The sequence below is a fragment of the Penicillium psychrosexuale genome (assembly GCF_028828465.1).
Source record: "Penicillium psychrosexuale strain IBT 29551 chromosome Unknown utg000004l, whole genome shotgun sequence".
Classification (NCBI taxonomy): domain Eukaryota; kingdom Fungi; phylum Ascomycota; class Eurotiomycetes; order Eurotiales; family Aspergillaceae; genus Penicillium; species Penicillium psychrosexuale.
In genome coordinates this window covers 2,973,946-2,987,906 of record NW_026643189.1, presented here as the reverse complement: position 1 = coordinate 2,987,906, position 13,961 = coordinate 2,973,946, and the positions used below count along the sequence as shown (strand labels likewise).

The 13,961-nt window shown below is 50.4% G+C and overlaps 7 protein-coding genes across 7 annotated transcripts; 3 read left to right on the top strand and 4 right to left on the bottom strand.

Annotated features, from left to right (window-relative positions):
• Nucleotides 1-1,497: 1,497 nt before the first annotated feature.
• On the bottom strand, nucleotides 1,498-4,011 carry N7518_006964 (thioredoxin domain-containing protein; the record flags this gene model as incomplete). Its single annotated transcript, XM_057187891.1, has 4 exons — nucleotides 1,498-2,138; nucleotides 2,194-3,696; nucleotides 3,746-3,863; nucleotides 3,916-4,011. 4 exons carry the CDS (start codon nucleotides 4,009-4,011, stop codon nucleotides 1,498-1,500), a joined length of 2,358 nt encoding a protein of 785 aa, XP_057039594.1.
• A 469-nt stretch (nucleotides 4,012-4,480) lies between these two features.
• On the bottom strand, nucleotides 4,481-5,755 carry N7518_006963 (WD40 repeat domain-containing protein; the record flags this gene model as incomplete). The annotated part of the gene is made up of 4 exons (XM_057187890.1): nucleotides 4,481-4,735; nucleotides 4,790-5,437; nucleotides 5,489-5,654; nucleotides 5,715-5,755. The coding sequence occupies 4 exons, from the start codon at nucleotides 5,753-5,755 to the stop codon at nucleotides 4,481-4,483; spliced, it is 1,110 nt and encodes a 369-aa protein (XP_057039593.1).
• Nucleotides 5,756-6,024: 269 nt separating this feature from the next.
• On the top strand, nucleotides 6,025-8,000 carry N7518_006962 (uncharacterized protein; the record flags this gene model as incomplete). Its single annotated transcript, XM_057187889.1, has 4 exons — nucleotides 6,025-6,047; nucleotides 6,100-6,135; nucleotides 6,187-6,433; nucleotides 6,663-8,000. The coding sequence occupies 4 exons, from the start codon at nucleotides 6,025-6,027 to the stop codon at nucleotides 7,998-8,000; spliced, it is 1,644 nt and encodes a 547-aa protein (XP_057039592.1).
• A 945-nt stretch (nucleotides 8,001-8,945) lies between these two features.
• Nucleotides 8,946-10,331, top strand: N7518_006961 (uncharacterized protein; the record flags this gene model as incomplete). Its single annotated transcript, XM_057187888.1, has 6 exons — nucleotides 8,946-9,140; nucleotides 9,204-9,286; nucleotides 9,340-9,484; nucleotides 9,534-9,569; nucleotides 9,623-10,214; nucleotides 10,291-10,331. The coding sequence occupies 6 exons, from the start codon at nucleotides 8,946-8,948 to the stop codon at nucleotides 10,329-10,331; spliced, it is 1,092 nt and encodes a 363-aa protein (XP_057039591.1).
• Nucleotides 10,332-10,799: 468 nt separating this feature from the next.
• N7518_006960 (uncharacterized protein) lies at nucleotides 10,800-11,562 on the bottom strand (the record flags this gene model as incomplete). Its single annotated transcript, XM_057187887.1, has 3 exons — nucleotides 10,800-11,051; nucleotides 11,141-11,283; nucleotides 11,340-11,562. The coding sequence occupies 3 exons, from the start codon at nucleotides 11,560-11,562 to the stop codon at nucleotides 10,800-10,802; spliced, it is 618 nt and encodes a 205-aa protein (XP_057039590.1).
• Nucleotides 11,563-11,568: 6 nt separating this feature from the next.
• Nucleotides 11,569-11,802, bottom strand: N7518_006959 (uncharacterized protein; the record flags this gene model as incomplete). The annotated part of the gene is made up of 1 exon (XM_057187886.1): nucleotides 11,569-11,802. The coding sequence occupies one exon, from the start codon at nucleotides 11,800-11,802 to the stop codon at nucleotides 11,569-11,571; it is 234 nt and encodes a 77-aa protein (XP_057039589.1).
• A 360-nt stretch (nucleotides 11,803-12,162) lies between these two features.
• N7518_006958 (putative MFS transporter) lies at nucleotides 12,163-13,777 on the top strand (the record flags this gene model as incomplete). Its single annotated transcript, XM_057187885.1, has 6 exons — nucleotides 12,163-12,404; nucleotides 12,463-12,986; nucleotides 13,094-13,286; nucleotides 13,372-13,444; nucleotides 13,496-13,550; nucleotides 13,605-13,777. The coding sequence occupies 6 exons, from the start codon at nucleotides 12,163-12,165 to the stop codon at nucleotides 13,775-13,777; spliced, it is 1,260 nt and encodes a 419-aa protein (XP_057039588.1).
• Nucleotides 13,778-13,961: the final 184 nt, after the last annotated feature.

The window sequence follows — 13,961 nt, the reverse complement described above, 5'->3', positions numbered from 1 at the left end:
GTTAAAAAAAGGGTCGGGATTGGGTCAAGCAGATCGACTGTTGACAAAGGAGTGTGTAGGTAGAAAATAAATGAATGGCAGGCCGAGAAACACCTTCTTTCTTCAAAGAGTGAAAGAAAGATCAGATGCAGGCTTGAGGGATTGGATGGAGAGAAGAGAGAAGAAGCGAGGAGGTTAAAGTGGTAAATAATGTAGAAGGGGGAGATGAGAGATGAGGAGGTGGGGGGCCGTGCGAATATTAATTTTAAATGAAGTCCTGGAGATGGAGATTGAACTTGCAGTAATTATTTTATAAATTATTATATCGTCTAGAAAACGTCAATGGCTTTCTCCTATACTTATTCCCTTTTCTTGGGCTTTCCAACCTCTTGAGATTCAAACATGCCTCGATGTGGCACATTCTATAGTACATTCCACGGCCTAGATACCATTTCACACAGATATGAGGCTGGTGATTTAGACCTTGAAGAGATATTCTCCGTACAACATAATCTCGTTTAAAGTATTAAGGATATGAGCATATTAAAAATTAAAATTAAGAATTAGGGATATACGATGCGTGATGTGTCCCCTGGAAGTATGGCCTGGACCACCTCTACAACAAGTCCACCGTATGGAGTCCGTAGTCAGTACTGCTAATCAGAAGAAGCCCTAAGAAACAAGGTAATTAAAAGTACCGTGGGTTTCCACTCCATGGAAAATCTCCGAAGTAAACTAGAACGGAGTCTACAGCCGTGAAATATAAGGGCAAGATCTTAATATCGCAAGCCCCTGGCCAGGAACGGTTTCAAGTGTCCACCCGGAGCTTTAACCACCAATCAGAGGAACGTGTTGAGAAACAAACAACCCCACCGACACACCCGCTTCTCCCACTAAGAAACTTGGCTTGGAGGCCAATTCGGCAGTGAGCACGGGCGGATCTGACTTAGATTAAAGCAATCAACCTCGTTTCAGCCACTCATTTATGACGGGATTGAAAGGATCGCCCGAGACACTCCGGAGCAAAATGGGAATTCCTTGTTTTTGAGCTTATATTGTCAAAGTTGGAGGGCATCTGTGTAGCTTTTGATATTCCGAGGTTCCAGGTCGATGGAGCACTCCGTTCCTTGGATCTGCGACAAGTGGAAGATCATGCGACAGCCAATCAGAGCGATATGCCCGTTGGCACACCTCGTCCACGGATCCTTGTGGGACCGGGCGCGTATACATACAGGAAGGGGAAATTCCAAAACATCGTATTTTCAAACCCATACAATCGCATTTGCCCTTGTAAGGAGTAAGGAGTAGACCACATAGAGTACAGAATATTCCGTAGATTCTAGGCTTGAACATGCACCTCCACGGCATTGAGCCCAAGGTCCATAGTCTAGAGTACAGAACATCCGCTCTGAAATAACGTAAATTGTAAAACGTGCAATACCCAACCAAATGTCCAAAAACGCCACACAACACTCCTGGTGTAATTCAAAAATGTAAGTACCAAACTCATAGCGCTCGCTAGAGATTTTTAGTTTGGCATTTCCCAGTCTCACAAATCATCAAGTAGTTCTTGGCTGGCTCGCCGGCCTTCAAATCTTGGAAGAGAGCATTTCGGGATTTGAGCCAGAAGGACAGGTTTCCCACAAAGTCTTTCAGATGTGAGGGGCGAATGTCGACAAGCGAAGTGACCACGACAGACGAGGACACGGCCACGCCGGCCTCGGCCCGGACACGTCGCTGGATCAGGTCGAGTGCTGACACGGGCTCATCGTTCCGACTGAGGAAATTGTCGCCACGTGGCTTGGGGACCGAGGAGACATCGGGGGTGGAGAAAACACCCGTCACTGTGCGAGTGCCAATCTGGAGGCCCACAATCACGTCCAGCATGCCTACAAACAGGAAGGGGTGCTGGATGATCTCCACCGCGAAGGTGTTGCACGTCTGCCGAGCCAGTGTCCGGTAACTCTCATCCGCGAGAAGAGCAGATAGGCGCAGTAGATTACGTGCGATGACTCCGTTGATCGAAGGTGTTGCTGACTCGGTGCCAGTTTTGAGACGGAGGATCGGGGCAGGCATGCCAGGGGTGACGACGGAAGGTGTACTGAAGTATCCGGTAGCTGTAGAGCCACTCTCATCCAAGAAGTATTCATTGAGGTATCCTAGAATCACAAGTTAGCCACAAGGTCCCGTTCATAGAAATGGGGCTATTCTCACTTTGCAATCGCTCCGCAAATTGAAGATAGCTGTCGTCGTAAGTAGCCTCATACATATCAAGCAACCCGCTAGCCAAGTATGCGTAGTCGTCGGCAAAACCCGGGGTGTCTCCACGACTTCCATCGCGGTAAATGCGCCATAGCTGTCCCGTGCCTTTATCGAAGAGCTTGTCCTTGATGAAACTGATTGCCCGTGCTGCCGCTTCGCGACAATGTACGGCCTTGGAGCTCTCGATCTCCTCAAACAGAACACTACACTTGGCAAGCGCACCGATCGCCAATCCATTCCAGGCCACAATAATCTTGTCATCCAGGTCTGGCCGCCCGCGTGTTCGTTCGCGATAATCGTGCAACTTCAGCTTTGACGACTTGATGATCTTCACTACTTCTTCCTCGCTAAGACCGAAGTCTCTAGCGAGTTTGCTCGGCGTGGCGCGGACGGACAACACGTTCTGGTTCATGAACTCATCATGAGGGTCATACTCGGGGGGCACGTTGCCGTCAGGGAGAACACCCCAGTGTTTGGCGCAGACTGGAGCATCCCGAGGGCCGAGGACTGAGGTGAGTTCCTTCAGCGACCAGACATAAAAGGCACCCTCTCGCTTTTCGGTGTCATTTGGATGGGGGTAACTGTCGGCATCTTCCGAGGAAAAGAACCCCCCGGTGGGCGACTGTATCGGGGCGCTCGTCAAGTAAGCGGACAGATCATAGACAGCGCCTAAAAGTTCGGGGTCGTGAGTAAGCCGGAAAGCATCCACGTAGACATCCAACAGCTGTGCCTGGTCATAAAGCATCTTCTCGAAATGAGGGAGACCCCAGTCCATCGTCACGCTGTACCGTGCGAATCCATGGCCGATGTGGTCCCTAATGCCGCCACGAGCCATGTTCACTAGCGTCGTGACAGCCATCGCGGTTGCTTGTTCACACTCATCATGCCCTACAACATCCGTGACCTGGGTCGGATAGGCACCGAGCCGGATTAGGAAGCTGAGGTTAGAGGGTGTAGGAAATTTCGGTGCGCGGCCAAAGCCGCCATTGACCGAGTCGTATCGAGAGGCGAAATGCTGATACGCTTCTTCTAGAAGCTCAATATCCATTTCCTCGTCATTATCATTATCGCGGTCACCATGTGTCCCTTCCTCGGCAAACTCTTTCAACTGCTTGGTGATTTCTTTAGCGCTATCGAGACAACGCTGCTGTTGTGTCTGCCACACATCTCTCAATTTTTCTAAGATCTCCACAAACCCGATTGCCTCGGGGCCCGTGAATGTGTTTGAATTTGGGCCTTGCCAGTAAGTGCCACCAAACACGGGCTCAAGGTTAGGAGTCAAAAACACATTCAAGGGCCAGCCACCAGAACCCGTCGTGGCCTGGACATAATTCATGTAAACGTCGTCGATGTCTGGTCGCTCTTCGCGATCAACCTTGATCGGGACAAAGGATTCGTTCAGAATCGAGGCCACCTCTGATGACATAAACGATTCTCTTTCCATGACATGACACCCTAGGCAATATTAGATGCCGGTACGCCCAGTGAAATAGTTGTAACCTACAATGACATGCGGAGTAACCGATACTGAGAAAGATTAAACGATTGTGCTTCTTGGCAAGCTCCATAGCTTCTGCATCCCAGACTTGCCATGCTACCGGGTTGTTCATATGTCCTCGGACCTGTTGTTCCATGAGCGTGCTGCCATTTATCTCATAGGAACACATCTCTCACATAGGGGGATTTGCTTTGCTGCAAGCGATTGACCATTTTGGAGCTTGTGTCAGGTATGTCATGGCGCGGATGTGAGTGGTTGATCGAGGCAGCCATTGTCACTGGATTTCCAATACTTCTGCTGATCGGAGACTAGACGTCCGTCAGCCCGGGGCTAAATAGTGGTTATTAACGGGTTCTGGCAGTACCTAGGTACCCAAGTTTAGAAGCTACCCAACGCGGGATCGAGTCCTGATGGGATATAATGGCTTGTGGCACAAATAGTATCTTTTAAACTGGGGTGAGAAATGGGTCGGGTTGGCGCGGGTTAGAGCAGGTCGGAGCGTGTCTTGATGGATAAAGTCGTGTGCGGGCGCGCCATTTAGGCGGGGGAGTCGAGGCAAGGGTCGCGGTCGCGGGAGATCGGCCCCGTGCGTCATGGCTGCATCAGCAAGTCACGTGATCCGGTTGTATAGTCTACAACATATCTACATGTTTAGTGTAGTATTTGGTGTGGTATTTAAGGCACCATACATGTCTCTGCTAAGTATACATATGTTCAAAACATAATTGGGTATCACATCATCTAATCGTCTCCCATTAGCTCTGCCAACTCTGCCTCTTCCTCTGCCGTTAGCATGGATTCGGCTGGTTTTTCCTCTTCCTCTTTGTCTGCTGCGGGCTTCTTTGCGAGTTCCACTGCCTGCTGAAGCTCATCAGGTCGAAGGGACCATTGGCGAATGGTCGCATCAATTCCTACGCTGACAATGGTTGAACCTACAAGCACAAGCCCAGTGACCTCTTCGAAGTGGCCAGAGAAAGTATGATGCAGTGCTCCGGTCTATATTAATCAGCATATACGCATAAAAAGACCAAGAAGGAAAGAGGTCCTTACCGATCGGTTCCACACTCTAACTTCCTCGTCCCGACAGGCAGTCACAACCCAGCCTCCTGCTTCATAGACAACAACATCACGGACAAAGTCAGGATGCTCTAGGGTCAGATTGGCCTTCCAGCCATCCTCTCGAATCAAGCATTTGGCAGTCTTGTCAGCCGAAGCAGTCCAGAGATCACCGTCGTTATCGAAAAAGAGCTTGTAGACACTGGTCTCATGTGGAAGGAGAGGGTCAGTAGTATCACCACCGCCAAAGATACTGAATTGGCGAATCTCCCGGTCACTTCCTGCACTAAATACGATTGGTTTGGTGCTATCCGATTCTGGGTCAAGGGCAAGGTCCTGGATGCTCCGAGAGTGGCCCTTGAAGGTCTCTAACCGCTCTCCACTTGTGATATTGAACACCAGGACTTGTGCATCAGCACCACCGGAGATGAGCAGGTCCTTTCCAAGTAACCTTGCACTGATGACTGATTGAACAAAGTCGACATGGCCTTCGTACTTCTGACGTGGCTGGCCCGTGGCCGTATCCCAGCTCCAGATAGCTTGGTCCCAGCACCCGGCAAATAGGAGCTTGCCATCGGGGCTCAAACAAAGGCAAGTAACAGGAGCCATGGGACCTGTAAATACCTTAGCTGTTTCGCCTGTCTGTAGAAATGTAAGAATTTGCGACGGTTTTGAGATTACGGGTGCACTTACGGCAAGGATGACCCTTCTCACAGTGCCACTGCTTTGCGCAACATAAATCGAGCCAGTATGCCAGGGGTCTGGATGAACTGCTAGGATCTTGCCCTGCAGTCGAATAGGGTTTCCATTGGTGTTCTGAGACTTGGCATCTTTCCGCTCCTGCTCATCCAAAGACGCGCTGTGAGGGACGTCAATCAACACATTCCGATTGAAAGATCAAACAATTGCTTTGACTCACGATGTCTGAAAGAAATGATCCCGGTTCGAAGAGGTCGTCATCGTGTCTCCAGTCTCTCAAAAATCCAGGCAAACGTAAAAGCAGCTCTCATTTTTCCCCATCAACTTCTCCCCCGCCAACTTCAAAATTGCTATCCAAGCTTACGTCGTCCACCGTAGCCCGTATCCTCCACAAAACCACAGAATTTGCGTTTCCTCTCCCTTCCCTTCTCTTCCCAACCTATCTCGTCTCTTCAAATCTATCCGTTTTCGTATTCTTTCTCTCCGTATCCCTCGTTTACTTAGTCCGCGCGATATCGCGCACAGCTGCCATGGAAATGAATCATCTCATAGGGTCAGTCTGAACCGGTTCGGAGTCAAGGTGGCCGGGAGTTAACATTTGGCAGTCAGCGTTTCAACCTGATCTCGAAAAGTGACATTCGGTGAGTTTATCAGACTGTCAATTGTCTTCTCCGCCATTAATTGTCTTTTAGTTATGTCGGTACTCTTCACGAAATCAACCCCGAAGCCTCCACGATAGCTCTTGAGAATGTCATGTCATTCGGTTCAGAAGGGCGCCGTGGCAACCCCGCCGAGGAAGTTCCCCCCTCCACCAGTGTTTACGAGTACATCGTCTTCCGAGGAAGTGATGTGAAGGACATTAGCATTGCTGGGGAGGATCAAAAGGAGCCCGCACCGCAAGAAGCACCTCGGGTACCCGATGACCCTGCCATTCTCGGGGTAAGTCATCACAGCTCTTTCCTTGATCTACAACGTCATCCCCCACAACCCACCGCACATTGTCTCAGCGAATTGATCAAGTGACGAAAAATTCTCGGATGTAAACACATATCTGTCTGAATGCGCAAAACCATGTTGAGATTTCCGTTGCCTTCCTTCTGATGATCAATTCCCCATGGACTTGTTTTCTGTATCGTTTTGTATACAGCGTGCTGACTAGCACAAATAGGGCGCGAAACGACCAGTTCCTACCCAGGGGCCTGACCCGGGACTTGCTCCACAGAATCTTCCTCCCCAGGGCCCTCCCCAGCTGCCTCAGGGAGCTGGCCCAAGCCCTCCCGGTTACCCCCCGCAGCACCAATTCCAGCAAGGTTTCTACCCCCCCCTACGGACAGCGATTTGGACCACCTCCTCCGTTCCCTCCCGGTCCCGGTTTCCCCCCGTATGGTGCTCCGCCCGGATGGTACCCGCCTCCAGGGCATGGATTCCCCCCGGTCCTGGTCAATTCCAGCCACCGATGCCCATTGGCCCTGGTCAGCAACCTGGACCTCCACAGCTTGGACCTCAGCAGCATGGTTCTCAGCGCCCGGGACCTCCCGGTGCCGCACCCGCACCTAAGCCTACATCTGAACTCCCGATCGGGGACAAGCTTCCCAGCAAGTCTACGAGCGGTAACGCAACCCCAGCCGCTCAGAACGCCCCCACTCCTCCAAACGACTCGAAGCCTAGTGTGGCTGAAGCTTTGCAAGTTCCTGTTAGTGCTGCTCCTGTCCCTCAGAAGAATGGCCGAGTCATGCCAGCTATCCCGATCGCTGCCCCAAGGCCTGCTCCTCCGATCGCCAACATTCCTATCGCCGCTCGGGGAAATAACCAGTCTATCACTGATGCCACCGCGGCCGCCACCGCTGCCGTTGCTGCCGCCATGGCCAAGTTGCCTCAGCCTGGTGCTCAAAAGCAACCAGGACAGGCCGAAGGTGCCGTGGATGCGCTTACGCAGCAGATGAATCACATGCGCCCTTACGACAACACCCGTCCTCCCCGAGGTGGTCACCACCACCCTCGTGGTGGTCGTGGCGGCGCGCGTCCTCCGCAGCAGACCAAGAAAATCGAAGTCCCCCAATCGGATTACGATTTCCAAACTGCAAACGCCAAGTTCAACAAGCAGGATTTGGTGAAGGAGGCCATTGCCACTGGAGTTCCCGTTGCTGAAGCCGAGGTCCATGCAGCCGAGGAGGCAGAATCCATGGAAACTATGTCAAACGGCGGCGGCTCTTCGGCCCACGGCTACAACCGCGGTTCTTCCTTTTTCGACAATATCTCAAGTGAGGCTCGCGATCGTGAGGAGAACACCACTCGTGTTGGTGGTCGTGAGTGGCGCGGCGAGGAGGAGAAACGCAATATGGAAACCTTCGGACAGGGTAGTGTTGATGGCTACCGGCCCAACTACCGCGGTCGTGGCCGTGGCCGCGGCTATGGTCGTGGTCGAGGTGGCTACAGTCGTGGCTACGGCCGTGGCCGCGGTGGCCGGGTCACCTCTGAGTCCACTGGTGTCCCATCCCAGGGTTGATCGGGATTTTTTTGATTACATGTCTTTCTAGCGATGATTGCTATCTTGTTTTCATATTTGGGGTGGCAAGACCTATGACCGAAACGAATAATCACACTTCAATCTTTTCTAGTCTCTTCGGCGCAAGGCAGACTGGGGCCGGGGGCATACTGGGTTGGCCATGCGATCCTGCAACAGCAATTATGGGTTTCTTTGTGTTTTATTGTTATGTTCCTTTTTTTTTTTTTTTTTTTTTTCCATCTGCCACGCATACCCTTTCTGCGGCGTCTTCTGAAATTCCTGGATCCGGTCGAATCTTCTCTTATGTTTTCACTGTGCAGAAAGTGGCGAATGCACCATGATATCTCGTGCTCGCCCGCATGGAGCAGAGATCGTTATTTTTTGTAAATCATCTGGGAGGAAATTTCCCCAATGACCTAAATGAAAAGGCAAAAAACGAGGCCGAATGGCCTTCCAATCTGTTTCTTCCTTGTGTATCTATTCTAGAGCGGTTTAATCCGCATCTCATCAAGGCCTGAGACCCCAGAAAGTAGCTTAATCCGGTAGTAAGTTGTATACATCAACATTTCCACACGTCTGTGAGCACCAGAATTTGTCAAATATCTCTCATTTTATACATATTTATACGTATCCTGGTTGTGAGCTCTCTTCTCCGAACTTGATACATCATATATCGCACTTACCTTGAACTGACCGCTTCTTATAGATTGCTAACCCAGAGAGCAACCTTGGAAGAGTACACCATCCACACTGAGACAGCTCCAATTTCGACCATTCAAAGAACAATTGGAAACCTTCCGACATTATCTACCCATGTCCCTTGCTTCCATTATAGATTCGCCCCGCCATGTGTGTAACACGTAGATTTCCTGTCCAGGCAGTCATTGTTCAAAGCCGGGGTTTCTTCTTCCTTCGTTGTAGACCCAGTACATATATCTATCATCCATGGCGTCCCGCAGTCTTTCCAGACGATCTGTTATATCAAGTCACATCAAAGACAACTCCATGTCGTTCTCCACTCAGGTTGCCAACAAGTTACCCTGGGATCCTAACAGTACCAAGTTCCCTTCGCGGAAAGATCTTCCAAAGCTTCCAGATGCACCTGATGGCGCCGCTTGGGTCTGGGGCAAAGATGATGAGGTGGATACTGCCATTTATGTCGATATGTTCTATTTTTATGTCGCTGATCCATCAGATGTATAGGTGGGCAGATTAAATCTCCTGACGCCGCAGCGGGTCAAGGCATCTGCTGCTGAGATTGATACTGGAGAGATGGTGCGACTGGAGTAAGTCGAGTGAACTATAAGATTGAACTCCGCTTACAGGTATGAATATCAAGCCTTCCTCTCACAGTACCCGAGAAGCCGGCCTTTGACCGCGAGGTCTTCCAGCATAATATCAAAACGCTTGTTGATGGCATTGCCTATGATGATACTTATAGTATGAACACCCAGAGCGGGACGCAATGGGATGGGTTCCGGCATGTAAGTGATTATAACCACCAAACGAAACCTTGGTCTAATACGTCCATAGTTCGCCCACATTGACAGCAAGTGCTTCTACAATGGGGTATGCACCAAACTCGATTTTCCATCTCCGGGTACTAATCCATCAACACCCAGGCCAAAAGCAGTGACTTTGTAGGCGACACTGCAAACCTCCGCTGCAGCATCCACCATTGGGCAATGCACGGAATTGCCGGTCGAGGAATCCTCCTAGACTACTACCACTACGCGAAAACACATAACAAGCCCTACGACCCCTATACAACACACAGCATCACCCTATCAGAGCTACAAGCATGCGCGAGCTCACAAGGCTTAGATCTACGCCCGAAGTCCGAAGGCGGCGACATCCGCATCGGAGACATTCTACTCGTACGCTCCGGCTTCGTGGAGCGGTACTACGAGCTCAGTCCTGAGCAGAGATATGCAGCTGCGACACGCTCCCACGATGACCTGTGCTTTGCGGGACTCTCGCGCGAGTCCGCTATCCGGGACTGGCTGCATGATTGTTATTTTGCGGCCGTGGCGGGCGATTCGCCGACGTTTGAGTCGTGGCCTGTTCCTGAACATGACTATTTGCATCAGAGCTTGCTGGCGCTATGGGGGTGTCCTATTGGGGAGATGTGGGATTTGGAATTGCTCGCTGAGAAATGTCGGGCCAGGGGGAAGTGGTCTTTTTTTATGACTAGTGCTCCGGCCAATATGCCTGGTATGTATTTTGCTTGTGGGCTTTGCGGCTGGGTTTATGTTGGGTGTATGGGCTATGCTAACTAACGGGTTGATAGGTGGAGTTGGTTCCCATGCGAATGCCACCGCTATTCTTTAGGGGTTTTGCGGTGTATCGAGGGTGTTAATTAGTGGTTGTCAATGCAACGCGATGCTACTTCGAACCAGTTTCTCTATTCAGCTGTTGAAGATGAACTATCTATGACAACTCTACAGTATGGAATATAATCATCCATATCAGGTACAGCGTCATACATAAAAGATTTATATGAATCATCTACCTAAGACTACTAAAAAGACTACCATCATGTCATCCTCAACGACAGAGGCAGCCGACTGTTCTTGTTAAAGTATACGATAATGGGCATAACGAAAGAACCCTAGCACTCTACGGTTTGTCACTTGCCAATCTTTCATAAGCAGTGGCCAGAATATATGGCCTCTAATTTCACTACTGATTATAACTGGGACAGCATTCTACATACACACAGGAGCAGGTTATTTCCTAATCTTGCCTCATGACATTGTTCTTTCTTTTCTTCCTCCTTTTCCGACTTCCACCCTCCCCCTATTGCTTTCGAGCGGCCTGTGCTGGCTTTTGCCCTATGACAAGATAAAAATATGAATAAAGCCGCAGATCCTTTTGTTGTAATTCCTCCTGCACCCGATTAATCAGGGCATCAGTGTCTTCCTTTGACCAGCCCAATGTCTTGGTGAATAGACGTAGCGTGTATCCCTCCAGCGCGCACTGCATTTGGTACACATAGAAACTCCCAATTCTTTTCAAAATTGGGTCGTCACTCCACTTGCCAAAGGGAACCTAGTGGCAGGCACTCAAAAGTCAGCCGCTTAGGCTACAATACACACAATGATTATCTTTGATTTTTGTTCCATTTTAGGCTCACCTACCTTGAATATCTGTTCATCGACTTGCACAAGGCCAGCTGAGTGCATCAGCTCCTTCTGCTCGGCTGCCACGTTGATTCGCTTGTCAAACTTGGCCGCCGCCTCGTGTATCAGCGCCTCCCACTCCCTTAGTGCCAGTAGCCGGGCTTCATCCTGTGCGTTATCGGTAAAGAAGCACAAGTCATTCTCCCACACTTCTAACCACCCCCGGGGAGAAGATGCCGGAACGCGTTAGCGTAGAACCTATCATAGTCGGTAATCACCCCGCCTAGCGACTGCGCATGGATCAGATGAAACGCCTGTTTTGTAGTGAACGGCCAATCGCCCTCAAGCTCGTGGTGTTCAAAATACGGGAGATCTGGAGACATATCGGTCAGGTCCATACCCGTTAAGCGCGGGGCAGGACGATGCCGGTCCAGCGCCATGATCGTCTAGGAGCCGCTACGGGTAGCGAACTCGAGAAACTTATGGCTTTTCTTGACCGGATCTAGGGGGGCAATAAAGGTTCTGCCGTCTAGAAGAAGATGCCAGATGGTGCTGATCATCGCGTGTGCTGTGGTAGCGTTTTCGTCGTCTGGAAAGGGGAATTCGCTCTTGAAGCCATAATAGCGGCGTCCATTTTCGTATGTGTGCTTATTGCGTGCAGTCAGCCAGTTCGATTCCATTTTTCTTCCGTTAGCTACCTTTCCTTTTCTCGTGGGTAGAGATCGGGTACAGGAGATGAAAGAGGAAGAAAAGGCGTAATGCCCCGGGGAGTAGTAGTTTATATATATTCCCCTCTGCTCCAGTGAAGAGCAACAAATAGATTGACCCAGTCGGTTTCTAACAGTCTTGAGTCATCAGGCGTCTTGAGATCTGAATCCCGCGATTTTGCGGGCCTTGGAGTTGTGGGGGACGCTAGTGGGCGGTCTAATGGCCTGGCAGGTCTTGAGACGGCGGAATCCGGGGTTGTCGTTTCTTGTTTCCTTCAAAGGTGAAATTTCATCTTCCGGTCTTTCGCAAGGCAACAGATTATCCATTCCACCATGAGCACCCAGACGCAAATAGAGACAATCGTGCTACAGACAAGAGCTTCCACCGAAGCAATCCCAGCCGAGAATGAAACATTCCAAGACTCAAGATCCCCCGAATCAAAATGGATGTATGCCAAAATCCTCAGCGCGGGATTATCCTTCTTCGTCGCGGGGGTCAACGACGGAAGTCTAGGATCGATCATTCCCTACGTGATACGCACCTACGATATCGGAACAAACATGGTAGCCATCCTGTAAGTACTAAGCGCAGACCAAGGATATCCATCTGCAATACAACACTAACATATCCAGATACGGCACAACCTTCTTCGGCTGGCTAGTCGCCGCCCTAACCAACGGCAAAATAACCCAATACCTAGACCTAGGCCCAATTCTCAGCCTAGGCGCCGCCATCCAAGTCCTGGCCCAAGTCCTGCGCATCTGGGAACCCCCATTCGCACTGTACGTGGTAACATTCTTCCTCGCCAGCTTGGGTCAAGCCTACAACGACACCCACGCTAACACCTTCGTCTCGGCGTTGAGCGGCGCGCACCGTTGGCTCGGCTTTATCCACGCTATGTACATGGCCGGGTGTTTGGTTGGCCCTTTCGTAGCGACGGGCGTGGCGTCCGCGAATGTCGATTCGAAGTGGTATCTGTTCTATCTTTTCCCGCTTGGCGTGGGTGTGGTGAATCTTGCGTTTGTGGGTGTTTCGTTCCGGGATCGTATGGCTACGCCGACTGTCTTGAGGAGTGAGCGGGGAGGTAGAATTGCTTCGAATTCTGCGCTCAAGGAGATCAAGGATACGCTTTCTACCCCTGGGGTTTGGCTGCTGAGTTTGTTCTTTTTTTTTCTTTCTTGGGGCTACTATCACCGCTGGAGGTTTGTCTTCTCTTGCTTGCTTCTCTGCGTGTTCTGCGTTCTGTAAAACTAATTGTATCAGGCTGGATGGTCGAGTACCTTGTCAACGTTCGCAACGGCGACGTCAAAGCGATAGGTTATATCCCAGCCGGCTTCTACGGCGGCGCCTTTCTAGGACGTCTTATCCTCGCTGAACCTACGCATAGACTCGGCGAACGACGAATGATCTTTTTTTACGCTTTGCTGTGTGTGGGTTTGCAGTTGGTATTCTGGCTGTGAGTTTGACACTGCCTCCATGATATATCTCTACCAGCCCCGATATATCCTGCGTTGTCTATACTAATACTAGTTGTTTACCAGCGTCCCGAATATCATCACCGAGGCAGTAGCTGTCAGTCTATTGGGATTCTTCTCTGGTCCTTTCTTCGCAACAGTAAGTGTTTGTCACTGTATTTTCCTGATCCCACCCTAACATTTAGCTTAGGGTATATCGGTCGGCTCAAAGATCTTCTCGCCACAGATCCGCTCTTCGGCAATCGGTAAGCTAACAGCCTTGCCCATTATTCGCGGGGGTTTACTAATAATCCATTAAGCATTCGTCTTCGTACTCGGTCAAATCGGTGGATCGGTCTTTCCCGCTTTGACGGGAATTATCGCGGGACAGGTTGGTGTCCAGGTCCTGCAGCCTATGCTTGTTGGGTTGCTAGGTGCCGCTGGTGTGAGCTGGTTAATCTTGCCTAAGGATACTGCGTTGCATCAAGATTGAGGGGATTATAATGAGCTTCGTGGTATACGGCGGGGGTGAACAGGACAGCTTTGAAAGATTAAACAAACCAAGGAACTAGGGTATAAACATTCATTACTTCGTTACATCACGACGACCAATAGTGCGAGAAACCAGAATCATCAACCAGAAAGAAACCCAATGAGATACACACACTCCCACAATT